The 27687-nt window shown below is 35.3% G+C and overlaps 3 protein-coding genes across 3 annotated transcripts; all 3 read left to right on the top strand.

Moving 5' to 3' along the window:
- The first annotated feature begins 15672 nt into the window (after positions 1 to 15672).
- LOC145026230 (cytochrome P450 81Q32-like) lies at positions 15673 to 21200 on the top strand. Its single transcript, XM_078976826.1, has 2 exons — positions 15673 to 16656; positions 20428 to 21200. Exons 1-2 carry the CDS (start codon positions 15736 to 15738, stop codon positions 21043 to 21045), a joined length of 1539 nt encoding a protein of 512 aa, XP_078832952.1. The 5' UTR covers positions 15673 to 15735; the 3' UTR covers positions 21046 to 21200.
- A 2174-nt stretch (positions 21201 to 23374) lies between these two features.
- On the top strand, positions 23375 to 23810 carry LOC145003159 (putative E3 ubiquitin-protein ligase XERICO). Its single transcript, XM_078962295.1, has 2 exons — positions 23375 to 23616; positions 23690 to 23810. Exons 1-2 carry the CDS (start codon positions 23375 to 23377, stop codon positions 23808 to 23810), a joined length of 363 nt encoding a protein of 120 aa, XP_078818421.1.
- Positions 23811 to 25616: 1806 nt separating this feature from the next.
- Positions 25617 to 27630, top strand: LOC145026214 (G2/mitotic-specific cyclin C13-1-like). Its single transcript, XM_078976825.1, has 6 exons — positions 25617 to 26066; positions 26268 to 26500; positions 26587 to 26773; positions 26865 to 27014; positions 27100 to 27234; positions 27325 to 27630. Exons 1-6 carry the CDS (start codon positions 25725 to 25727, stop codon positions 27397 to 27399), a joined length of 1122 nt encoding a protein of 373 aa, XP_078832951.1. The 5' UTR covers positions 25617 to 25724; the 3' UTR covers positions 27400 to 27630.
- The last annotated feature ends 57 nt before the right edge of the window (positions 27631 to 27687 follow it).

Raw genomic sequence — 27687 nt, 5'->3', positions numbered from 1 at the left:
TCGGCGCTCCCCACGGCGAGCTGCTCGGTCGAATGAATCCCTTCCCCAGTAGCTCCTAAAGCTACGAGGATAACTCCTACATCTCAGCTGCCGCAAGGCGATAGGGTGCCTTGGCAATAGGCGCTGCTCGTGGAACCAAATCAATACGAAACTCCACCTGCCTCTTCGGAGGCACACCCGGCAACTCCTCGGGGAAGACATATACAAATTCTCGCATTATCGGAACCTCGTCGACAGAACTCGGCCTCTCTGTGGCAACTCGTGTATCCATCACATCGGCTACAAACCCTTTGCAGCCCTGCTGTAGACTCTATCTTGCTCTGAAAGCGAGCAAAATTTTGACCCAGACCGGGTACCCTCGCCATACACCGTAAGCACTCCCCCACTAGGGTCTCGTATGGTCACCAACTAACGCTCGCAGTCGATAATAGCTCCAAATCGCTCAACCAGTCCATGCCTACGATGATACAAACATCCCCCATCGCAATCGGTACCAAATCTATCAGGAACTCAACACCGAAAATCTTGAGTACACATCCTTGAATCATATCCATAGCATACACCGCTATCTCGTTGGATATAGAAACTCGTAGAGGGTGACTCAATGCCTCCATTTGGATACTGATGTGCTTGCTAAATGCTAATGACACAAAAGATCGACTCGCACCCGAGTCAAATAACATTAAAGCAGGTACAGAACTCACAAGAAAAGTACCTATGCGTATCACAATATAAGAACTCTATCTCAAACTCAGAGCAAGTAAATAAATGAATACATACCAACCACGACATCAGGCGCTGTGCGGACCTCCTCCGCTATCAACTGAAAGGCTCTCCCGCGAGCCTTTGGTGCCTCGGCCTTTGCTGGCCGGGCCTCGGTAGCCCTAGCAGCAAGTGCAGACCCCTAAGCAGATCCTTGTAGTAGTTGCGGGCACTCGGCCTTCCAATGGTCAGTTTGGTTACAGTGAAAGCAAACTGTAAACCCCTTGGGGGCAATCCCTCGCGAAATGCCCCTCCTTCCCACACTTGTAGCACACCCCTGATCTGCACACTCCCTCGTGGCTCTTGCCACACTTCCCACAAGTGCAGGCCCTCTGTCCCCCATATCTCGAATCAGCGGGCTTTGCCTGCTTGGCTGCAGGCTGAGACTGTTCCGGCCACCTATCACTCCTTTGTGACTCGTCCTCCTCCTTAGCTTGAATCTCTAGCTCAATCTCCCTCTTCCGGGAATTTGCCTGGAGCTCGAAAAATGTCCGGTATGTCGAGTTCGCCACGAACTCATGAAGTTCTCTCCTCATAATGCTCAGATATCGACTCATGCGTGTCTGCTCAATAGACACATGCTCAGGGCAAAACATTGACCTCTCATGAAACATCCGTGTAATCACAGTCATGGACTCTGTCCTTTACTTGAGGGACAATAACTCCTTCGCCAACCATTCCATCTCCACCGGGGGAACATACTCATCTCGGAACATGGTGGTGAGCCTCTCCCAGGTCACCGTTGTCATCTCTGCAGAAGTGAAATCAGCCGTCATAAATTTCCACCAATCCTTCGCTCCCAAGCGAAGCTGGTTCAAATCGAACCGTACCCTTAAATGCTCCTGAAAAGAACATGTGTAGAAGCATCCCTCAATGTCTAAGATCCACCTCACCGTGGCTATCGGATCCTGAGTCCCATCAAACTCTGGTGGCTTCGTGTTGCTGAACTCTTGGTACAGCAACGAGTCTCCCCCTGTGGCTTTGCGGCATCGACAGCTACGGTGGCTGCCGCAGCGGCCGCCTCGGTAACAGCATCATATCTCTCGTCAAACATATCTATCAGCATGGTCTTGATAGACCCAAACATCTCCGGAATGGCCTCCTGGATCGCCGCGGCCACCTCATCATGAATCATCCGACGAATCTCCTCGTCGCTAATGCCGCTACCCCCTGGTGTGTGGTGTGTCCCAATCATGATGTCTCTAAAACACAACATAAAAGAAATCAGAGACTCGCTCGAGTATACTTGTACTCGATACGTAACCCTACTTGTTCCTTAGTACCCTAAGGATTCTTACTTGGATTGCTCATCGATCCGGTGGTACTTCCAGTAGTACGGTCCCTATACTACCTTTCACAACGCATCGGGATTCACCCCAAGTCCTCCTCCTAGGATCCTAGATCACAAGTATTCTATATCTCGCTAAACACATGCTACCCTCCAGTAGACCACTCATAAGCTCCTCGCTACTACCTACTCACTCTCGAAGTATCTCATAGTAGCAGTAATCTCCTAGGCTAAGGCATCACAAAGCAGGCCACTCTAGTCCTAGATATGAATACCTAGCCTACTCTAGCATGCATAGAATATCACATAATATCTCATAACACATAATGTAAGGGTATTTTGGGAAATCACCGTTCAGGAGTTGGTTGATCATACACACTGCTCCGTTCTACTTATCTCAAAATCCTTTACTCTTTTAGAAAAATTGTTTATTATATGAAAATAAATTCTCTCAAATCCTCAGTTTGACTTCATATATGCCCGAAGGTGCATCCGAATCCCTCAAACCCAGGCTTTGATACCAACTTGTAACGACGTAATTTTTCAAACAATTTTTCATTTTTCAACACAATAAAACTCATATAATATTCTCAAATCTTATGTTATCAAATGTCATCACAAATAAACATATCCCAGAATCTTAAAAACATAATCTTCTGCCAGTGTGTACAAATCATGTCGGCGCCTTCCCGCGATCCTTGCTAATACCTGAAACACATAACACATAACACGGTAAGCATAAATGCTTAGTGAGTTCCCCAAAATATCACATACATCAATTATGATACCTGGAAATCCGGATGTTACAGAAAACCTCTCAATCATAACCGCCTCTTAAAACATAATCCCTTGTAGATGCACAAATGGGCTATCTTCTCCTCGCCTACAAATCTCGAACCATCAATTCATCGCGAGGATCCGTCTTGAATACAAGGGGCAACGTTCTCATAGTCGGGATACATCAGAGACAACAAAAGTGTCTCTTCCAATTCACCTTCCTTCATCACCTAGGACAATCAACTATCATTGAAACTATCCAAATTCAAAGGAACCAAACCCTTGATCTCATCTGAAGGAAACCATACTACAACAATCCTCTTATGCATTTCCACATTGCCATACTTGCCGCTAACAAACTACAACCATCTTGCCCCATGTTGGGTCTACATCACACCTCTGAAAATCTCATGTATGCTCTCTCATTCCTCCAAATACGGAAATTTGGAAGAACATAACTCCCATTAAAGATAGTGGCATCCCAATCTATCTGCCATTCACTCAGCCTCTGGCTGTAAACCTTGAGTCGATCATCACATTCGCTTTTTTCTTGAGTCCTACGACTCAACTGGAACTACCTCGACAAAGGCCCTCAAGACCTCAAAATCGACTAACTCACCTAGGTCTGCACCACTCAATCCCAATAGACAATGTCACTAAGGCCTAAGCAACCACCATACCTATCATCGCCCTGAACAACAATAACTGATAAACCGAATAAGACGGGAACACATTGTAATTAACCATGGTGCCAAACCATACAATCTACCCTCAATTAATTCCTTAGAATCGCCGAAATGTTTCCTCGATTCGAGTATGGATCCTACGGTTTCAGTAGTACAGGCCCAATACCACCTTTTCCACCTATCTGTACTTTCCTCAAGGTTCGTGTTGGATTTTCTAAGTAACTACTCGATTTGGTAATCTAAATACTTGCTAAACATCGCAACCAAGCCTACTAATGCACTTCCTAGGCTCTCCTAGGTCCCGACCTTACACTGCCATCAGTTTCTGAATAACTCTCAATAATTTCATTTAACTACTTCATGACACAATCACATACCACAAGGCCTAGATAATCCTTTGAGTAACAGACTCGACCCTACAACGGTTAGACTCAAACGAGAGCTGAGCAATATAGTCAAATCCGTCACTCTGAGATTATCTAACCTTTGTTACATGTGACTTGACGTATTCACTTAATAGTTAAATCACATCACTAAAAGTTCCACAAAGCACAAATCAAGCAGCACTCATGCAGTAACACTCCAAACCACAAAACAAACGAAGCACATCCTTAAGCTCACTTACTACTAACTATGCTAGGAGCTTCCAATTTCACTGTCGGTTGCCTTATGCATGGAAATTATACACAATACAAGATCAAATAGGCTGTCGTATAAAAGACACTACCCTAAGACCACAACCAAACAAGGATCAGGAAATAAGGCCAAATTAGTCATTCTAGGGCTAGTGATCCTAATCATATACAATTTTTAAAGCATACACTTAGCAATCAGTTCTACCAATACATATTCTAAGTCTAGAATAATATCCAATTCTCCTAGTCTACAAAGCCTTACATATCAATCCAATCTATCATGCCATTCCTGAAAGTATCACTAACCTTATCCTAGCATGCAAGCATTCATATAATATATCGTATCAACATGTATGGGTATTATGGGAATCACTTACTTGAGGTCGGTTGATTGCACGCATCACACCCCCTTTTTTTTATAAAAATCTTTTCAAAAACTTATTTCCTTTTAAAAAAATCTTTTTAGAAACTTATTTTCATTTAAAAGATTACTAATTCCTCAATTTGAGTTCAGACATACCCGAGAGTGTGCCCAAATCCCTCAAACCAAGGCTCTAATACCAATTTCTAACATCCTGAAAATCCAAGGTAAAATAATTGTTTTTAAAACAATAATCATACAACGAGTTGTTCTAAACCTAATAAAGTGAATATATTATTTAAACATCAGAGCAATATCATTAATTGCCAATGCGAAAACCTCTAGGGGATGTTGTGCAGTCACGTCGCGCCCTTCCCTTTTGAATCAAAAGTACCTAAAACCATAAATATGAAACCGTAAGCACAAAGCTTAGTGAGTTCCATAAAATACCATATATATCAAAACATTCAAGTGTTATGAGCTACCCCCATGGTCTTTCCTTTCAGTGTCATGGGCCAAATCTCGGTCTCACATACAAGTGTCAGTGGCTAGATCTTGGTCTTTCTTACAACTTTCATGGGCCAAATCCTAGTCTTTCATACAATTGCTAGGGGCCAAATCCTGGTCTTTCGTAGAATTGCTAGGGGCTAAATCTTGGTCTTTCATGCAATCATCACAGAGACAATTAACATTCCACATAACAAGTAACGGGTCAACATTAGTGTCTTTGATCCATGGATATAGTGAGACGACTCACCTCACAGTCTGCAAGAATAGCTACACTGATTACTTCTCTAAAAGCTATCTCTAACAGTCATCTATACAATTAATAGGAACCCAAATCTCAAACTATAAATCAAATTACCCAAAATGCCCTTAGGCTAAACTTGGTCAACCCTGGTCAAAGTCAAACTCAACGCTCAAGTTCCAAAAGTCAATATTTATTCCTAGTAGAGTACACCCTATATACCAAGAGAGTACACCCATCATACTCTGTGTAATGCCCGTAAATTAGGGTTGGTCAATTTAGAGATAATAAGTGTTAAAAATGAATTTTTGATAGAAGATTATTTAGCATAAATAAACTTAACCAAAGTTATAGTGTATGTCACAAGGATTATGTACATATAAAGAACGCCAAAATCTGAGTGAATTTTTGCGACTAAACTAGCACGACACTTAGAGGTAAAAAGTGAATTTTTGATAAACTACTTTTTAGTTGTAGCAATCTAAATGAAAGTTGTGGTAGACGTTAAACCGAGATCGTGGGTATAGAGAACGTCCAAATCTAACTTCGTATGAGGAAGTTATGATTTTTCTAAGATTTTGCATAGTAGTGCATTGCCCAAAAATCGAATTTTAGATAGATCAATTTTTAACCAATACAATCTAAACTAGAATCGAAGATCTCGATAATAGGAGCTCAATGATATAAAGATAGCTAAAAACGGACGTCAGATGACAAAGTTATGAATTTTTAACGGACATTATCTGTCTAAACCTGTTAAAATATAACTTTAAAAATAAAGTCAAAATTAGCCGACGAAGTCTAAACGCAAGTTTTGGGTCATGTGGCTACCTACGTGTGGATATAAAGAACATGAAAAATGGAACTCATATACGAAAGTTACGGAATTTAGAAGATAATTAATTTTTGGGTTAAGCTCCGAAGACGACATGTGGCAAGATCTGGATCATTGCTTCCTCTCCAAACTTTGCCATCGAGATGCAATACTTGGTAGGATTACACCCGGTGTAACAAGAAGTACACCCAGCGTACGCAAGAGCTGGCAGCCTATAAATAGGTGGTGTTTCTCCTCATTTCTCCACACCAATTCACTCCAACTCTCTCCAAAACACCCCAAAGCCCCAAGGCTTTTCTCTAGCCCTTCTTAGGAGTTAGTAACACATCCCGAAGCGCCAGAAGGCTCCAAGAATAAGAGCTTTTGGCTTAGAAGTTCTGCCCCTACAGAGCCTGGCCCTTAGCTAAACGCCTTTGTAAGTTAGTTATGATTGCCCTACTTTAAGTATAACTTATGTTTGAGTTCATTATCATTATTATGAACCTATAAACAAGATTTATCAGTGAACGTTATGGCCCCTCTTTTGCATTTATTTTAGGGGAGTATAAATGTGCTAAGTAATATAACTTATACAAAGACGTTATTACACTACTTTTTAACTACTTACGGTACGGGGAATCTAGTTTGAATGGCTGTTTGTGTTGTTGGATTTCAGAACAACTTAATTACTAAAATGGTCCTACTGACCAATGTTTCATGTTTGGCCTCTGTCTGTACATAGCAGTTGAAAAGTATTGTTTAACACTTATATAATACAAGAAAAACAATATTGCTCGTAGACCTTGAGTTAATGATATATATAGACTAATAATTAGTTGCAATAAATATTAGACTAAAATCTAGTAATAGTGATACTAGGTTTCGTCGAAGGAAAAGTCGATGGTTAGAAGCGACGCGCTGCCCTAATTTCGAGTCATCACTTTAACAAGTAAAAGCATAGTCCCTTTCAAGAACATGATTTTAATACAAGTATTAATAAGTGTATTAAATATGTGTTAAAAGTTTATATGTGAGTGATATGCTTATTATCTGGAAATATATGTTATATGTATATTTGATTATATACGCTATACAAACCAAGCATGGTTCTATATGTGTTGAGATGTATTCACATGATAATAATAATAGAAGTATTATAAACAAGAAGACAAATCTATGTTAATACTTAATGCTCTGTATAAAATCTTACACTAAATTAAGACAGTGTTGTCGCAACATAGTTAATATTGAAAGTTGATTATAACCATTGTGGACTTGCTTAGTGATGAAATAAGACTTAACAGAGATGCTTAGTTTAACTAAGTTTGGGTATTGGGTTGTATCTTATTAAGGGTATGTGTGCGATCGAAATAAAGAGTAGAAACTTTGTTCGAGGAGATTTATGATCGACGAAGTAAGTCCTACGTACAAAAGTACTTTCTAAGTACCAAGTCTTTTTCAAAGCTTTGTGTCTTAGGTGTTGCTTCTATTGAAGTATTATTATGTTTTAGGGTATGATTCCTACTCATACCAAGGTACTATAATGTGCTAGAAGTACTATCATGTAGAAAGTATTTATTTTTTACACTATTACGTGTCGGGATACGAGAGCGTATGGGAGTACTTTATTAATATTTTCCCATACTTTTTATTTTGAAGAGCTTTGGAGTCATCGTTTCTTTTATGAAATGATCGAACGAGCTTCATGTGTCAGCGTTTTCTTTCACGAAGTAATCAAGGGAACTTCATAGAATGCCTAATAGAGTGTGTTGGTAATAAACCACTCCCAGGTATATATGATGTTGTATTGCCAGATAGGGTGAGTCTGGGGGTAAAATACCTCATGGGGTCAAACCACTGCTAGGTAACTTTTGATTTCGGATAGGGTGACTCTAGGGGTAAAATACCTCACAATGTCACACCACTAGTAGTTACAGTTATCAAGTTAAGCACCCCTGACCTAATTGTCTTGTGGTCATTTTTTACGAACAGAGGTTCCTGGTGAAACTTATTCTATTCCTATCATTTGATGATCCTTGTTTGCTGCCATGGAATTTCCAAAGCAGCTCTGTCAATTTGTTGTTCATATTGATCCTTTAGGCTAGATCTTGTAAGATCGTTGAATAGGATCAATACGTGGGAATCGACAGCATGGGATAAATTGTTTTAGAGATATCATATATATGTATTAATGACAATAGTTGGATTTTCAAGTTTGAGATATACATTATTATCACATTGTGGTATTAAAATCCCTATATACTCACGGAGTTTCCCAATCTGACTCACTCAGTTTATTTATATCACATGTATTGATGCGAAGATGCATTATACTGAGAGATTAAAGGAGAAGTAATTCATTAGTGTAAATGAATGTAAGGTATGTTTATGTTTATATTTTTGTATTGACGATGTCATCCTAATGTTTTAATATAAATAAAATACATTTCTTCAGGAATGTTTTGAGAATATATATTTATCATATTTTTGGGAATAAATTCCACAATATTATTCTTCAAAAAGGATACTTTGATTTTGAAATAAGCGTAAATACAATTTTTAAAATGACCGTGAATTTGAGGATGTCACAATTGGTATCAGAGCATTAGTTTAAGCGAACTAACAATTTTAGGAAATTTCTAGACTTAAACTTGGAATGATAAGTGATGATTGTTAGATAAGTGTCTGCTATATTTAGGATGTATGCCCGAATAGACACAAGCACTAGCTTATTTAGGGGAGATGTCTAAATTGCTTTTATATGCTAAATGATTTATGTTATAAGATGCCATGATGGTATCGTTTGATCAAATGTATGGCCTATTGCCAACCGGATCTAGAAATTTTATGTGCTTAGATTTCTAAATGTTTAATTATGGAATTAGAATTGGCCTATAACTTTTTGGAGTAATAAGGAGGTGTATACGTCTATCGTAAATAAAGCTTTCCTATCTTAATTCTCGTCACTGCACACTGAATGACTGATTTGGTGTATAGATCGAAATGGTGAGAACTCGCATCAGATTAGGAAATACTAACGGAAATCAACAACCATGAGTGATTGAGCACGCACCAGAGGTAGAAGTTGCACCCAAGACAATCACGATGCCAGGAGTCTAAGCAATGATTCGGGCTATGATGGTCGAACAATAGGAGGAGATGAGACAATTTTTGCTTAATAGGGATGAACCTACTATACCCATTATATAACCTAAACTAAACATTGAACAGTCAAAGGAGGGAAATTACAACCATATTGTAAGTCAGTTTGAGCCTCGAGTGATTAAAAGAAATAACCAGGGTGAAGGAATTGAAAGGAACGGATGCAAGTATAAAGACTTTACGACTTGCAAACCATCAACTTTTACTGGGAAAGAAGATCTAATCGAAGTTATGGATTGGATCTCTGAGATAGAGCTAGCTTTCATAACATGTGGTTGCAAGGGCAAGCTACAAACCACTTATGATGTGCATCAATTTAAAGGTGGGGTTGTTTGTTAGTGGATCACCTTGGAAAAGATCATAAGCCCCGTTGAGCCACTACAACTAACATGGGAAGAATTCTTGGTACACTTTAAACGCAAGTTATGTTTAGCCCAAAACATGCTAGAGCTGGAGAATCAGTTTCTGATGTTGAAAAAGGGGAATATGTCAATTGATGAGTATACCAATGCCTTCACGGACAAGATAGAGCTTGTTTTGCGCATCGTCCCCGACGAGCTAACAAAAATCGATAAGTATACAAAGGGAATACCATGGGAGTACACTGTTCCAATACGCCAGACACCTACTCTTGAGGCGGCCATATGGATTGCTAAGTCTGTTGAAGAAATGATCAGAGGAAAAACCGCCAACAAGGTAGAAGTTGACGAGAAGAGGAATTTGTCACACCCCAAAACTGAGAGGGGGGGAAATGTTCTGGGGCAGAGGACGTCATGTATAGTATCACAACAATGAATAGTAGTAAACAAGCAACAACATCATCCATTGCATTAATAAAATAATTTTAATACAAGTGTTCTGACATGTTTAATAGACACTAAAGTATGAATCAAAAGTGAAAGTTGAGTCTTGAACGAGCTCCATCTTCTCTAAACCTTGCATCGGTACCTGTCTACTATTGACCTGAGGATACAAGTTATTTTGAAAGAGAGTACCAGCTTTAAAGCTGGTGAGATCATAAGTATTTTAGTGTCTGTATTTGTAATAAAGTATTTGTAAGAATGTATTTGTAAGACTGTATTTGTAAGTATGAGTATGTACAAGTTTTGAATACCCTAGAAAACTCTATGCTTCCTACTGAAAGTAGCCTTCTACCAAGGCATCTAGTATCTGACTATATCTCTTGTAAGAGTGTGTATTTTCCCAAATCTAACTATCATTAACCAAAAGTATAGTATTTACATTACCGAGCATCGTGTGAATCTTCACGAAGTGAATATAATGGGGAAATAATATAGTATTGTAGTATTATAATAAGTGACTATTGTTGTACTAACAACCTTAAACCAAATTGAATTTAAAGTACCATGTGATCAACCTGTATCCTGCTACCGACTCAATAGTAAAACGGCGATGTAAGACGCCGTAAGTAATGTACTGTGTGTACTAGTTGTATTGTGTGTTCTCTCTCTATCTAGCAAGTAGTAACTCATGTATATGAACTGACTCTTTGTATGATTCATTGTCCTAGTATTAGTATTAGTAAAACCCTAAACTACGCTTATTGTAGTTTACTAGTAATATGACTTGTACGTATGAACATGGAAGTATACCCTTGCTACCCAAGGGTATTGAATTGACTGGAAGAACCTTTATGACTATATATGTACACATGATATATAACTAATATTTAAACAACCTTCGGACGGATGACTGATGCCCTAAAGCCACATCCCAAGGAAGAAAAGGAGATAAAGCGAGCTAGCCTTCCTAAGTCCTTTAAACATTTCTTATATAACTATACATATCTAGGCATGAAATTGACAATATAAAAGTATAAAAGAAATTTTGTAAAACCTTTGACGAGTTTAAGAACTAAGAAAAGGTGACTTGATGTCAGTTTGTAAAACAGTTTGAAAGCAGTTTATTTGATAAGAACAGTTTAAAGTATAAAGAAACCTTTGTTTTGGAAACACAATTGTAACAAAGTTTTGAAAAGAAACATTCAGTATGTAAGACAGTTTGATAAAGAGTTTTTAAACTAGTAAAAATGTTTAAGAAAGTCATTTGAAGAAATATGTTTGGTAAAACAGTTAAAGTATAGTAAATCCATTAGCATACTAGTTATTAATCACATGTGATTGATATAATAATTAGCATGATTCAACTTGTATCCCCCCATAAAGCATTTAAAACATTTAAAAAGGTTAATTAAGGGGTATGAACTCACCAGTAGTGAGCGGATCGGATGGAAGTGTCGGGCAAGTGCTTGGTGTCAAGTGAAGACTTAGACACACACAATGAGCCTAGTTAACATATAATCAAACATATATGTATCTAGTTAGTTAATTAATAACTAATTAATCAAGTTAAGACACCCTAGGTCATAGAAACACTTTATTCAAGTGCTACAGGTACGAAAGGGTTGCACCTAAGGGTTGTATGACATGGCATTGGAGTTTATGGCCCATGAACCACCCCTTTATGGAGTTTACGACCCATGACCGATTCCCCATGAGTTTAGGGCCGTAAACTCATGGTACTAAGTGCCAAATTGTGTTTTGAGGTCTTACAAGTCATGTTTGGGCATCAAATGATCAAGTCCAAGCCTTAGGAAAGCATTAGGGCATAATAAGACCACCTTGTGGAGTTTACGGAAAAATGACCCTTTCCTTAGGTGATTACAGCCATAAACTCCTATGGGGATCTGTTTTTATTGTTGTTTAAATTCTTAAACACTTCTAGGAAGGATCAAGGTTGGCATCCAAGGCATAGGAAGGAGCTAAGGTCCAATTTACCACCTTGAAAGGGGTTTACGGCCCAAGATCATCCTTGGCCGTAAACTCCTTTTTTCTATGGTTTCTTGATTATTTTCAAGTGTTATAAGGGTCATACTAATCATACAAGAAGCTATAGCAAGTGTACTTACAGGATCGGAGCTCGATTGGGTGTTTAAGGTCCAAGAACACTAGTGTGTGTTCTTGGTGTTTTGAAGATTTAATGAAAATCAACAATTGAATGGATGAAATGATGTATAATGACTAGGAGATAGGTTATAACAACAAATCAAGTCAAATAATACTTACATTCTCGGAAAATCGGGTGAAGAACGGTATGCTACTTGAGAGAGAATGGCTTTGGTTCTTGATTTTGGAAATGAGGAAATGAAAGAATGGAGAGTAAACTCATGCCTAAGGCTTGAGTTTTTGGCCCTAAGAGAGTTCACGGCCCAAAACTCTTAGTTTGGCCGTGAACACCAACTCAAGGTGTTGCTCATTCCATTACATTCCCGATTAACTAGAAATCACTTCTTTTATCCGTCCGACTCGTGAATAATTAATTAAAAATACTAAACGGACTTTAAACTAGCTAAAAATTAGCAGAAAAGCATTTAACTTTTAATTGAAGTGTTTGATTGTACTGGATGGAAAATTCCGGGTTGTCACATCATCCCCCCGTTAGAGGGAATTTCGTTCCGAAATTAGAATTTAGGTAAAGCAGTAGGTATGAAAAATCGAGCAATGAGGTGGGGAAACTTCCTAATCGATTGGTTCTTGCGCTCATAAGTGAATTCAAGTCCTCGCTTGGCATTCCAGTGGAGCTTCACTATCGGGTTACAGCTTTGTTTCGTTTTCTTGACCTCTCGGTCCATGATCTCTACTTGTTCTTCCATGAAGTTGAGGCGCTCGTTGATCTCGATCTCGTTGAGTGGGATTACAAGAGTCTCGTCGGACAGACACTTTATCAAGTTTGAGACGTGAAGGGTAAAATGTACGTTATTGAGCTCGTGGTGTAGATTGAGTTTGTGAGTTACAGGGCCGATTCTGGAAAGAATCTCGGAGGTCCTAACTATCTTGAATTTAGCTTTCCACGCTTTACGAAGCGTATTAAGCCTTCCCAGAGTGAGACTTCCAAAACAATTTGGTCTCTCGCCTGGAGTTCCAAGGGTTTCTCTCTCTTGTTTCTCTTCCCAGTCAAGGGTTACTCCCTCCTAGGTCAAAGTTGTAAGAAGTTCCGAAATTTGCGAGGAGTTCTAAACGGACTACTATAGTAGGTATGCAAGACCTAGAATTTGGCAAATTCCCAACAACGTCTTTGGTGCTGACAAATTCTCAACGGTTTTGATAAATTGCAAGGGTCCTCAAGAACTTCCACATCACTAATAGTGTGTCTTAGGAAATTTTGACTCTTCAATTCTAAAACTCGTATTTAGAGAACTTCGCGCAACGCTTCTCTGATCGTATTGGTTCCATGGTTTGTTGTAGATGCTCTTTATGATTTCCTTCTTACTACGAGGGTAGATAAGTAAGTCATTTACAAGGTTAATGACGAACTGGTCCAAGTAAGAATGGTGTGCCCTATCCATTAAGTTCATGAGTACTACGGGCGTATGGTCCTATCCGAGGGGTATCACTACGGATTAGTAGTGTCCGTATCGAGTTCGGGAGGTCGTCTTCGGGACATCCTTCTCTAACACTTGAAATTGGTGATATTCGGATCTCATCCTCCCCCCTCCCCCGATTGGTAATAAAAAAACATAACCATCGGAATTAAAATATTGTTCAAAAGACAATGAGTCTTGAAAATGAAATAATCAGCCCATGTTACGCCGGTACATTTATTGATGTAGCGTTTATTTGTAATTTCAAAACAACAATATAGTTTTATTTTTGAACAAAAATAACATGTTTTCATTTTTAAACACAAAAAAATGCAAAATATTCACTTGAATGTGCTGCATTGTCCCAAATAACTATGTTTTTTTCTAAATTTACATCAATGAAGTAAATGCTTTTTTTAATATATTATCGTGACTTCGAAATGATATATTTCGACACAATGGATCCAACATATGAAAACATGTATCCAACATACACAAAAACGACCAATACATCAAAGTACATTGTTTGTCTAAAAGAAAACGAATCTTTGAATTAAACCTAATGTTTAGTTATACATGTCAATACATTGTGTCATTTCTTAATATGACATGTTTCCCAAAACAAATTAATTTATTAATTGAATATAACTAGCAATACATTCGCACCCGTCGCTTGGCGCGGTTAAACGGCTAGTGTGTGTGTGTGTGTGTGTATATATATATATATATATATGATTTGATTACAACATAATACAAACCTTATTTTACTAGTTAAATGTAAAGATGTTTTTAATCATTCTCGCCGTCAGATGAAATAGAAAACCGGACAACGGGAGAGTAATTTCAAGGATAGGCTTCTAAACCCACTTTTTGAATACCTTATCCCAGACACTTCAGTGTCTCGCCCTCAGATACTTTAGCGGCGACCCGTTGGAGGGTAAAACAGGCGCCATTATCTGGTGCCTAGTAGCCGTCCGATCTAAAAACAATTAAAGGGTCACGATTAAAGTCACGCGGATCAATAACAGTAGCGGCAACATGTCGTCGCAATTAGCGCCACCGCTATTACTTGACACCAGACGATACCCTGACCAATGGATCACTGTAACAACCTACGGTGGCGATTAAAAGGCATGTGGCACAAATGGATCACAGGTTTACCCCCTTTAGCGACAACGAAATTAGAGATGAGATAGTTCTTTAGCAACGAAATAATTGGGTGCCACTGCTAAAGGCTGGCGTCGTCGCTAAAGTCGTCGTCCCTAAAGGACTTATTTCTTGTTGTATGTGTAGTAAACGGATTTCACACCTAATTAGGTCGGACGAAATGGAGCAGGAAAGGGGAGCGGGAGACCTTCCCTCACTTTGGAACACCACACCGTGGCTGAGGAGAGCTTCCCGCCGGAAAGGGGTTGGGGGAGGGGGTGCCGCACTCTCTCTCCTCATTCTATTGGACGATTTTTTTTTGAGTAAATTACTAAAATCATCCATATGGTTTGGTCAAAATTGCACGTTTGGTCCCTAAGTTTATTTTGGAATCGAATCGTCCATATGGATTGATTTTGTAGCGTTTTTTTGTGTCCTTATGGTTTGGTTAAAATTGCACGTTTGGTCCATAACTTTATATATTTAGGGGACGAAAAACGCAACAAAATCAAACCATAGGGATGATCCGAGTGCAAAAATAAAAGTTAAGATCAAACGTGCAAATTTATCAAACCATAGGGATGATTTCAGTAATTTACTCTTTTTTTAAACCTTTTTAATATTTATAAAGTTATATACTTACTAAAAAATATAAAAAATATATCAAAATTCATAGTTTTTAATTCTCTGCAAAATGAGTATAATATATGTATGAAATATATTTACAAAAATATATAAAAAAAAATAATGAGGGGAGCTTCCACTCATTTCTTAAGTTTTAGATAAGGGAAAGAAAAGTGATGAAAAGACTGGTAAGAACCCACGTAAAATAAAATAAGAGAAAGATCCCTAGCACATGCTCATGTCTTAGAGTTACTATGATATAGTTTTGTATTTTGAGTTTGAGATAAATATAACGGCCAAAAATCTCACTAGTTTTTTAAGATATAAAAGGAAGAGGTGTGTGATAGTTCAATGTACACGGGAGAAATGGAAGCGTTTTACTTTTATATCCCATTAACATTCTTAGCCATTTATGCCATCACTGATTACTTCCTCCGCAAATTTCAAAACCTCCCACCAAGGCCATGGCTTCCTCCCCTACCCATAATCGGCCACCTCTACCTTTTAAAACGACCGCTTCACAAATCCCTCGCTAAAATCTCTGCAAAATACGGCCCAGTCCAACTCCTGCAAATTGGCTCACGTCGGGTGCTCGTCGTGTCCTCTCCCTCCGCCGCCGAAGAATGTCTGACCAAGAACGATATCATATTCGCCAACCGCCCTCGGCAGCTTCTCGCAGGGAAGTACCTTGGCTACAACTACGACAGCCTCGTGTATGCACCCTATGGTGACCACTGGCGGAACCTCCGCCGTGTCACCACCCTAGAAATCCTTTCATCTCATCGGCTTCGTGAGTTTGAACCCATACGTGCTGATGAAGTACGCCTCATGATACGAAAACTCTATCGTTCTTGGTCTGGGGAGGCGGTTGAAGTGCAAGTCAACGCTATGTTGATTGACCTGACGCTCAACGCTGTCATGAGGATGGTTTCTGGTAAGAGGTATTACTATGGGAAAGATGACATATTGACGGATGAGGAGAAGGAGAAGGCACATCGGTTTCAGAAGATAGTGGAGGAGGTTTTTTGTGCGATGAGTGTTTCACATATAGGAGATTACTTGCCCATATTGAGGTGGTTAGGAGTAAGCAAACTGGAAAAGCAATTGATAGCTTTGCAAGCAAAGCGAGACTTGTTCATGAAGGAGCTTGTTGAGGAGATAAGATGTAGCATGAAGAATAGTGGCAAGAGGAATATGATTCAAGTGTTGCTATCTTTGCAACAAACGGAACCAGAGTTCTACACCGATGAAATGATTCGTAGCATCATGCTGGTAATTAATGAGAATCGATTTACTTACATGTTGGTATTATACTACTATTATATTTCATCTTAACTCGATATATATATATATATATATATATATATATATATATATATATATATATATATATATATATATATATATATATATATATATATATATATATATATATATATATATATTATGTCATCAAACAATCACCTTACTTCCAACATAACTTTAAATGATAATTTGAGGGGCCAATCAAACTTATCTTATCAAAAAGCGAAAAAACCTAAGATTAAGTGAGTTTTAGAATCTGTCTTTGTAAACCCGGCTTCTTAAATAACTTTAATTTGGATTAGGTTTCTTCGTAATTTTATCCATCTTTATTCATTTCATTCGTATTAATTAATCGACCCATATAATTGTTCTCTTTAATATATATTATTGTTTGTTTTAAACTGGATGTGCTATTTAAGTTTAAGTCATCCATAATATATTAAATTTTATAAACTTCAATAATTGTTCTATCATCTTCAATTTATGTGGGGGAAGACTATTTGTGAGAAGTTTTGAAACCTAATTGACCGTTTGTTATAAGTTATGAAACAGTAGGGATCATTATGAGATTTTTAAAAACTTAGACATTATATCTCAAAAACAACATTAACCACGTGTGAGGTTTTGTCAAAAAGAAAATAATAAAATAAATAAATAAACCGCAAATCTAATATATTATTAAGCCACTTCTTAACTTTACATATGTCATATGAATATTTTAATAGCCGGGGAAAAAAAATAGTAATCAATATGTTTGTTTGATTAGTATTATCGTACTACTAATTATGTAATCAACGTGTACCATAATAATACAATTTTTTAATGTTAAAATAATATTAAACCGACTATATATATATATATATATATATATATATATATATATATATATATATATATATATAAAAGCTTATAACTGTTTCATAATAGAAATTTATAATTAATAATCAATTATTTAAAATAAATCATTTTAAAAAATTATTAATTAAGAGATATATCAAAATTTTAAAGTTATTATAACTTTAAATTTAACATATAATTAGAAAATATAAATTTGAATTTTGAAATGAATTGTCTAATATATTTACATGGCACATGACATAATATTAATAAGGAGTTGTATTAAATGGACACTTGACAAAAAAGATTAAAACTATTTATTTATTAGAATAGGGATATATATATATATATATATATATATATATATATATATATATATATATATATATAGGTTTACGTTCTATGGAAAACAAAAAACCTTAAAAATCATAAAAATACACAAAAAAAACTACTTAGAGATCACAAAAAAAAATGAATTTTTTTTCTAAAAAATCGCAACTTTTTCTTAAAACTTGCTGAAAAAAAAAAATCAATTTTTTTATAAAGAAAGAATTCAAAAAAATTTTCAGTGAATTTGTATAGAAAGCTGTGATTTTTATAAAAAAACTTAAAAAAAGTTTTGTGATCTCTAAGTATTTTTTTATATATTTTTATGATTTTTAGGGTTTTTTATTTTCTAAATAACCCTTCCATATATATATATATATATATATATATATATATATATATATATATATATATATATATATATATATATATATATATATATATATATATAAAATAAATTTTTATATTTCAATTGTGAAGTGTATGTATTTAGTGCTTAGAATTTTAAGGGCATATTATAAGTCATTTGTCCCATTAGCCCCATAGTTATAGTCATGTTAAATTTAAGTTACTCCTTCAATATTACACCAAGTAAATTAAATAAAAATAGCCAGCGAACTTATTTACTAAACATCAAAATTATTTGATGTTTTAAATCTTATAATAAAAAATTATAAATCAAAATACAATTATTAAGTTATACCAACCAAACTTATTGATAGTTAAACAAGTTGATATCAAATATACTTGGTACGGTAGTCGGTATTGGTTGTTAAAATTTTATATCCACTATGATTTTTGCGGTAACTGATCTTGGAATAAAAAATAGTGTTATATTATGTTAAGTGTTCAACTTTATTTTCAACCATGCATCTTTCGTATATGTGATCTAGTATATTGCATTACGTTGGTGACTTGGTTTTATGTAAAATATTCTTTTATCTATTTTTATGTTTATTTAAGAATACATAATTAATTTTTCAAAATAAAAAGATATATATTATTAATATTTCTAATAAATTTTAATATAATAAAGAGAAATATCCAGAAAAATCCTAAAATTTTGGTCCACTTTATGATAAAGTCTGAAACTAAATTTTGTTTACAGAAAAGCACAAAATACAGATTAAAACTTCGAAAAACATTTTTCGGCCGGTTACGCTGATTTAACCGGTATTCTGTCTTTTTCATTAGTTTGCTTAAAATTTTGGAACTTTTCCGGAAACTACATGATACCCAAAATATTGGGATTTTTCTGAAAACTACCATGAAGTTAATGGATATCATTATTAACAAATCATTTATAAACATAACAAATATTTTGATTATAAAAAACGAAATATACTTGCTAATTTCTAGGAATAAATTGATGGTCTAAATACTCCTCTATTGCTTATTGACCACATCAAACTTTCTACGTTCCTCTTATCCATCGTTGTGGGTATGATGGTGAGATGTACTCAATGAGTGTTCATCTAATGTTGGTGTTTCTCTTATGTTGTTTAATCTAACTACCACCTAACATCCATACTTAACACGATAACAATCATAGGCTAACACATATCTATCAAATATGAAAAAGTGAATCATGAATGATAGTTTATATGGAAACAAGTGTATGGTGACTATCTATTTAATTTGTCATTCAAAGTTTATTTCTCACTATGTGTGTAATTTGATGGTTGTTACCGAATAATATATGGAAGTTAGGTGGTAATTAGGTTAAAGAACATAATGAAATATCTATAAGTTCAAGAATCATTATGTAATAATATTTTCTAATAACATGTGATCCTATAGCGCCACACCTAATAGAAAGTAGACACTTATTGATTGTGTATTAATAAATATTATTAACTCTTGTATTTAATTGAAGAAACGTACATAGTACATCTCACTATGACACCCACAACGATACATAGAAGGAACGTAAGGAGTTTGAAGTGGTCAACAAACAATAGACCTAGTCAATCATTATATTCCTAGAAAATTAGAAACAAATGTATTTTCTTTGTTTATAATAAAAAAATATTTGTTATGTTTATAAATGATTTGTTAATAATAATATCCATTAATTTCATAGTAATTTTCAGAAAAGTCCTAATATTTTGGTTATCGGGTAATTTAAAAAATAAAAAAAAAAAAAAAAAACCCTAATATTTTGAGCAAACTAACGAAAAATGACAGAATACCGCCTAAATCTACGAAACCGGCCAAAATGTTTTTTTTTGAAGTTTTAGCCGGTATTTTGTGTTTTTCTATAAACAAAATTTAGTTTGGAACTTTTTCATAAATTGGACTAAAATTTTAAGACTTTTCTAAAGATTTCCCTTAAATTTATATTGGTTAGCATAAAAAACTCGGTGATAGTTTTTATGCATCAATTGAAGTTAATTAAGATCTATCTTGAAAACTTTTTAAGAATATATATGAATTTAGCGTCAACATTAATTATTAGTTCCATTTTTGTTTTGTTCGAGCCAAACTACTCTTTATCAATTAACAGTGAACTTTTTACGATTACTCCAATAATAGTTCTTAATACTCATCCATTGACTTAATTTTTTTTCATAGACGATACTAGCAGGAGGTACTCATACATCCATATGCACATTGGAGTGGGCAATGTCTCTTTTAGTGAACAATCCAAGTGTTCTAAAGAAGGCACATAATGAGATCGACAGTCATGTCGGACAAGGTCGTTGTGTTGAGGAATCAGACATGGTTAACTTACCTTATCTTGCATGTATAATAAAGGAGACTTTGCGGATGTACCCAGCCGGACCCCTGCTTCCTCATGAGTCATCAAAGGATTGCATGGTTAGCGGCTATCATGTCCCTCGTGGAACAATGTTATTAGTGAATGCATGGGGAATACAAAATGACCCAAACATTTGGGGAGATCCTGAAACATTTAGGCCAGAGAGGTTTGAAGGGGTAGAAGTCTATGGAGATGGTTTCAAGTTATTGCCATTTGGATTTGGAAGGAGAAGTTGTCCGGGAGAAAACATGGCAATGCGAATGGTTGGATTGGCATTGGGGTCTCTTATCCAATGCTTTGAATGGGGAAGAACAAGTGATACCAAGGTTGACATGAATGGAGGAATTGGAATAGCTTTGGCAAAGACTATACATTTGGTTGCAATGTGCCAACCACGTCCTATAATGTTGAATCTACTATCGCAGTTATGATTATATATCTTTTTAGCCCCGTGATGGGGGTTTAATGGTTGAGTGGTGAAATTACTCGCAGAATGTGAACTCGACACACCAAAAATATCATTATTGTTTCACGGTTGACTTCCCACGTAGGTCTTGAATAGATTGGCGTGCGCTCAAATAAAATGATTTACTTTATATATATATATATATATATATATATATATATATATATATATATATATATATATATATATATGTGTGTGTTTGTTTAATTCTTATTCTAAAAGACAATTTATATTTTATATTATTATATTATAATTGTGAGGTTTGTTGTTTTATTTGTCTGAAGCTATTTATTATATTAAATAATCTTAAAATTTTTATTGCTAAGAATGTGATGACCCCTCTCAAAAATCGAGAGTGCACCACACAAATGCAAATAAAGAGGATTCACTCCATTGTCTCTTCTAATAAGTAAAAGCAACAATTTTAATATTTTAAAAACCCAATGAAATGAATGGCCCGTTATGTTTATTGTCATTTATTAAAACTAATTTTAATTGACTATTATTTTTATTTTAAATATTATTTATGTCTTGAAAATGACTTGAACCTTCGAATTTAAAAACGAAATAAATAAATAAACGTGATATCGATGATGGTCTATAATAAATTACATGTACAATATTATGATTAAAGAACCCCAAATTGCAAAACTTATACCAAACAACCTATTTAGCCCTAATCCATCACAAGGGTAACCTGAGTGCATACCGGTTAAAATCGTAGCACGAACAGGGGAACATTTTTCACCAACAATTAATCCACAAGCTTAACATCTAATGCACTTTGCTTCACCTTGTTACACAAATTTCAAAAAAATGCTATGATTTGATGTATCTCTACCCTAATAAAAGACATGTTATCATCTCATTTTTTTATTTTTCCAATTACCTTTAATTCCAATTGGTAAATTCTAATTTTTTTGGCTTTTAAATTAAATCTGTAAAGATATTATAAATGAATTTGGCTCAATTTAAAGAAAGTGAATACCTCCTTTAAATCCCACGTAATTTTTGCAAGAAATGTATTAAATTCAAATAAATTTTCCTAATTATCATGACCAAAATTCGGTCAATCCCTTTAAAAATAACATTAATTTGGATAGACATTTCAAACATTGCTTCAGTCACGTAATTTTTGCAAGGAATGTATCAAACTTTGATATCATTTCCAAAAATCGTTTTAATAAATTTCGTATTATGTATAATTCAATTCTAATTCATTTGTTATCACTGTCTCTTGAAATATTGAGTTTACAGCATCGTGTTTCCAAGGTTTTACATCATCACAGTGGAAAATCGTCTATTCAATCACAGAGTTCAATCCTTTCAGTAAGTTTATAGAAAACATACTTTTAAATTGTTTGTTTATCCTTTGTTTCTTCTTGCGTTTTTTTAATGTGCGTGTTGTTTTTTTTCACATCAGATTCTGCTTCTCAATGTGTATGCGTGTGTGTTTGCTTAACTGTTTATGTTCATGTGCATCCGTATTTAGCTGTTTATTTTCCGAAATCAATGCAAGATAAAACGTATGATTGTGACTTTTGACCAATGTTTTGAAAACCGAATCGGAGACTGAACCGATTGTCTTACTGGTTCGATGGTTCAGATGGTCCAACCGGTTGGACCGGTCTCAAAAACCGGGAAAACCGGATAATGTCATAATTATATTTAATTATATAAAAAATACAAAAAATGAAAAAAAAAATTATAAAATTTCCGGTTTTGACCGGTTCAACAGGACCGGTTTTTACTGGTTTTCACTGGTTCAAATGTATATCGGTTTTTTGGCCTTTAAGAACCGGATCCGGGACCGGTTCCTGGTTGAACCGGTCGAACCGGCCGGTCCGGTTCGGTTTTCAAAACATGGCTTTTGACTTGTAATTCCATGTATCAACATGTGGTAGATAATCTCTAACTCTCTAAGTATAAGTTCTGGAGCAACATTCAATACGTAAAAAAACTAAGATGAAAAAGGACTTTTCATTTTGACTTTTGTTGAAATGGAGAGTTAGAATGAACTAAATTATATTTTTAAGCCCTTGTTTTCCATTTTCCATCTAGGATAGAACATGGCGAATTTTATTTGGCGTATTGGACTTTGACTAAAATTAATAGGATTAAAACGATAATTGTCCATCCCTCCCAACAGATAAAAGAATATGGAATACTTGAATGAGTATTTGATCGTATACATGAATACTTTTACATCTTTATGCAACAAATATGATTTCTTTTGTCAAAATCGGTTAATGTTTGATAAATTTTGTATGATATTTACAGGTTCAAACATCAATATGGGTATCTCACCATACTTAAAACCTTTCGATGCCGGAATCTTATGTGTAATTTTAATGAAAACCGCCATGTCGATATCATTCATGAAGGGGATCCTTCGTTCCATCCTTAATCTCGTCGGGATTCGTTTCTCATGGTGGGATGAGATTCTCGGTCAAAGCTTCATAGAGTCACTCGAATGCTGTGGAATACCATTAATGAGTTACACAGAGGAGTTAAGAAGCCAGACACCAACACTCTGGTACAAATCCCTCCTATTTTCTCCCCTCAACAAACAAGAATGTTCCATTGTTTGATTGAATTCAAACCATACGCGCAAAGATAAACCACCTCTCATGTGGAGACGTTTTCCATAAATCATGCATCGAGAAATGGTTAAAATACCAAAACATCACTTGCAGAGGCGTAGCTATGTTGATTGAAGGTGGGTCCTAGGACCAATCTATTTTTCTTAATAATAATAGAAGGATTATATTAAAAAAAAAAAAGAACTACCATATAATTTATAAAAGACCTACCTTATAATGTTTACAAATGTATGCAACTCATATTTTATATAATCTAGTCCACTTAGTGTAGCCCAATGAATCAATCCACTTAATAGTTATTCATTACCCAATAGCTTAACCCATTTAAAATTAAATAAAAAAATCGAAAAAACCTCTTAAGAGATGCTTGAACCTTGATCGTGATCGACATCTCTTAACATTGAATGCTTGATGTGGTTTCTCGCCTGGTTGATCATTCCCGCTGTCCACTAGCCACCGTCGCACCACAAGAAGGCGCCACCTCCTCTGCCCTCATGCCCTATACACAACAAAACAAGTGATCAATTTTGAATGATAGTTTAGTGTCGTATATTGAAAACAAATGTTTTAGATGTATCGATAATGATATAATTATGAATATATTTCAAAATATAAGACCTTGTAAGTTCAATTATAAGAACATTATTATAACTATTGAAGTTATGTTTAAATATTTTAAGTCATATGGCTCGATTTGCAACCACTAGTATTTATTACACTTTCATTTTTTTCGGTTTCATTTACATAAGGAACCATGTGGTTTTCGGCTCTAGATTCGCTACTGATCACTTGTCCTCTTTTTTCGGAATGACATAATGGTGCCTTTAGAATTCGAAGAAAACACATGTCTGATTGATCGCGATCAAGTTTAGATTTGTTAGGAGTATAGTCAGTTTTGTACATATTAACTCCATGGTTTCTCGTGTCATATGCATATGAGAAACAGAAAAAGCTTTGTTCCAATATGAATTATATATTTTATATATAATAATATATTTGAAATATAATATAATTTTAATTTATAATTTTTAATCATGAAAAATATTTCAAACATTCAATTTTTCGTTTAAAAATTATAAAAACTTCAAAATATTAGCCATAAGGTACAATACAAAATGATAAATGGTAAATTGGTAAATGGTAAAAGATAAAGTGGTAAAAAAATTCATTTGCAAAAAAAAAAAAGTTAAATAAATAAAGAAAGGTAGGATCGGATCGGATCAGATCTCAATTCTACGATCATACCTACGATCTGACGATCCTACCCCAGATATAATCCTTTTATGATCCGGATCGTTTTTCATACCTAGAATCGTAGGATCGTACGATCCTATGATCAGAATTACGATTTTGACAATCATGGTTATAGGTAGTGAAATGATGAAAATGCATTTACTTAACATACAAATACTGACAAAGTGAGCTATAAGGACTAAACATTAAAAGTTTTGAAACCATAAAAACCATCCATAAAGTTTTTTAAAATTAAAGACAAAACTTCAAATTTTATGAAAACGAAATGACAATTTATCAAGTTTCATCTAAAAAAATATAGAAATCTGAAAAAAAATAAAAAATAAAAAATCACACAATGATCCGGTTCTTGGGGACCAAACTGTAAAACTTGCAAAACATCAATAATCAAAAGCATAAATTTTGTGAAGGTTATTTCCTTTTAAATACATTGGCGAAAGGCGCGTGATTTAGCGTTTCAAATCACAATCGAAAATCGAAATCATGTTTCAATTTTTTAGTCTTAAAACCCATGAAAATAGCCGCCATGCGCATTTCACCAATTTCTAATCGCTGATCCCGCATCTGACGTGTCAACTCCCCATTCGTCCCTTCAAAATTTTCATCTCAAAATTTTCACTAAAACACCCTTCGCCCCTCCATTCGCAAAAACCTCAAATTTTTTTGAATCAGATTGAAAATGGCGGCACCTTCCTTCATTATATTACTTACACTCTCTCATCACATTTCACCACCATCAATCTCCGAATCTCTCTCCTGGTTTCGTGGGTCAAAAGATTATTAAACAATGGCAGACCAGGAGAACAACTATGGTGTTAGAGTTACTCGCCAGGCGAAGAAGAGGGCCATGGAGGCGATTGGATCTCAGTTTCAACCGGCGAACAAAAAGAGGGTCGTGTTGGGTGAGATTTCGAGTAATGCGGCTTCATTGGAGAATCCGAAGGTGGGATCTGATCTTGTTCAGAAGACAAAATGTGGATCGAAGAAGGTGAAGAAAGCTGTGAAAGCAGTGATAGCAGCAGCGAAAAAACATGAACTTGCTGCCGAGAAGACGGACGACCCATTGATTGACCCTCAGATGTGCGAAGCTTACGTCTCAGATATCTACGAGTATCTTCATAACATGGAGGTATACAAATTTCCCCTTACATTTTCAGTTCCCATTCCCACTTCCATTGCTAATTTCAAGTGTTACTTTGAATCTAGGGCTTAATTTTAGTCCTTCTCATGTTAATTCCGGACATAAAAGTACCAAGAAATGTAAATATAGATTAGGGCTGAAAATAATTTGAGAATCCATATTAAAGTTTAGTTTCTATTTTGAATCCAGATGGAAGCAAGAAGAAGACCACTTGTTGATTACATTGAGAAAGTACAAAAAGATGTTACTGTGAATATGCGAGGTGTATTGGTAGATTGGTTAGTAGAAGTTGCAGAAGAATACAAGCTTCTTCCAGACACTTTGTATCTCACCATCTCCTACATCGATAGATATCTATCAGTAAATGTTCTCAACAGACAAAGACTTCAACTTCTTGGCGTTTCTTCAATGCTCATTGCATCGTAAGTTTTAAATATTTGGGTGTTAAACCTATTCATTTTTACTCCATGATTTGATTCGTATATCTAATTTTTCATTCAACACACAGAAAATACGAAGAAATCAGCCCTCCACACACAGACGATTTCTGTTACATCACAGATAACACGTACACGAAGCAAGAAGTCGTGAAGATGGAAGCCGATGTGCTAAAAACCCTAAAATTCGAAATGGGAAACCCCACAGTCAAAACATTTCTTAGGCGATTCACTAGGATTGCTCAAGAAGATTACGATGTAAAACTCTATTTCTTTCTTATTTCCATTATCCTAATTCGTCGTTCATTATGTAATTGCTAATTTATGTATTCTCTTTTGCATTTTACAGACGCCCAATTTGCAATTAGAGTTCTTGAGCTATTATCTAGCAGAATTAAGCTTACTAGACTATGGTTGCCTCAAGTTTTTGCCTTCCATGGTGGCTGCATCAGTTACATTTCTTTCAAGATTCATGCTCAAACCGAATTCACACCCATGGGTAAGAATTATATATTCTCAAACTATTACATTTTTGATAAAATAGTTGTGATTCTTTGTTCTTATGTGTTATATTTGTTCTACAGAATTTAACTTTGGAACAACTCTCTGGATATACACCCTCTGCTCTGAAAGAATGTGTTACAATATTACATGAATTACAATCAAGTAGAAGATGTGGAAATTTGGTAGCTATTAGAGAAAAATACAAGCAACATAAGGTTTGTGCAACATTTTCATAGTCAAATTACATAATTCTTGTTTCAATCGCTCTAAAATCTGATGAAGCTGTGTTGTTTTTCTTATTGCAGTTCAAATGCGTGGGTGAATTGTTGTCTCCTTTGGTGATTCCATCTTCCTTCTTTAATAGCATCAAAGAACGATAGTTTTGATGAAGATTTAGATTTGATATAGAAGTTTTGATGGACGCTGCAGCTTTGACCCATAACTTTGAGTGGTTTGACTAGATTGATGCTTTGAGGGTCTTGATTGATGTTCCTAATGGAAGCTTTGGCTATGACTGTAATTGTTCTTCTAGATACTGGATTTTGGATAAAGAAAGAAATGTTGATTGGTTGTTTAAATGAAAAGAGATGTAGTAATGGTGTTTTTGGAAAGGTTGGGTTGCTATTAATAGTAACATGTTATAAAACAGAAGTTTACATTCATATTAC

Source organism: Lactuca saligna, chromosome 1 (genome assembly GCF_052625555.1).
Source record: "Lactuca saligna cultivar CGN05327 chromosome 1, ASM5262555v1, whole genome shotgun sequence".
Lineage (NCBI taxonomy): Eukaryota > Viridiplantae > Streptophyta > Magnoliopsida > Asterales > Asteraceae > Lactuca > Lactuca saligna.
This window is presented reverse-complemented; position numbering and strand designations above follow the sequence as displayed.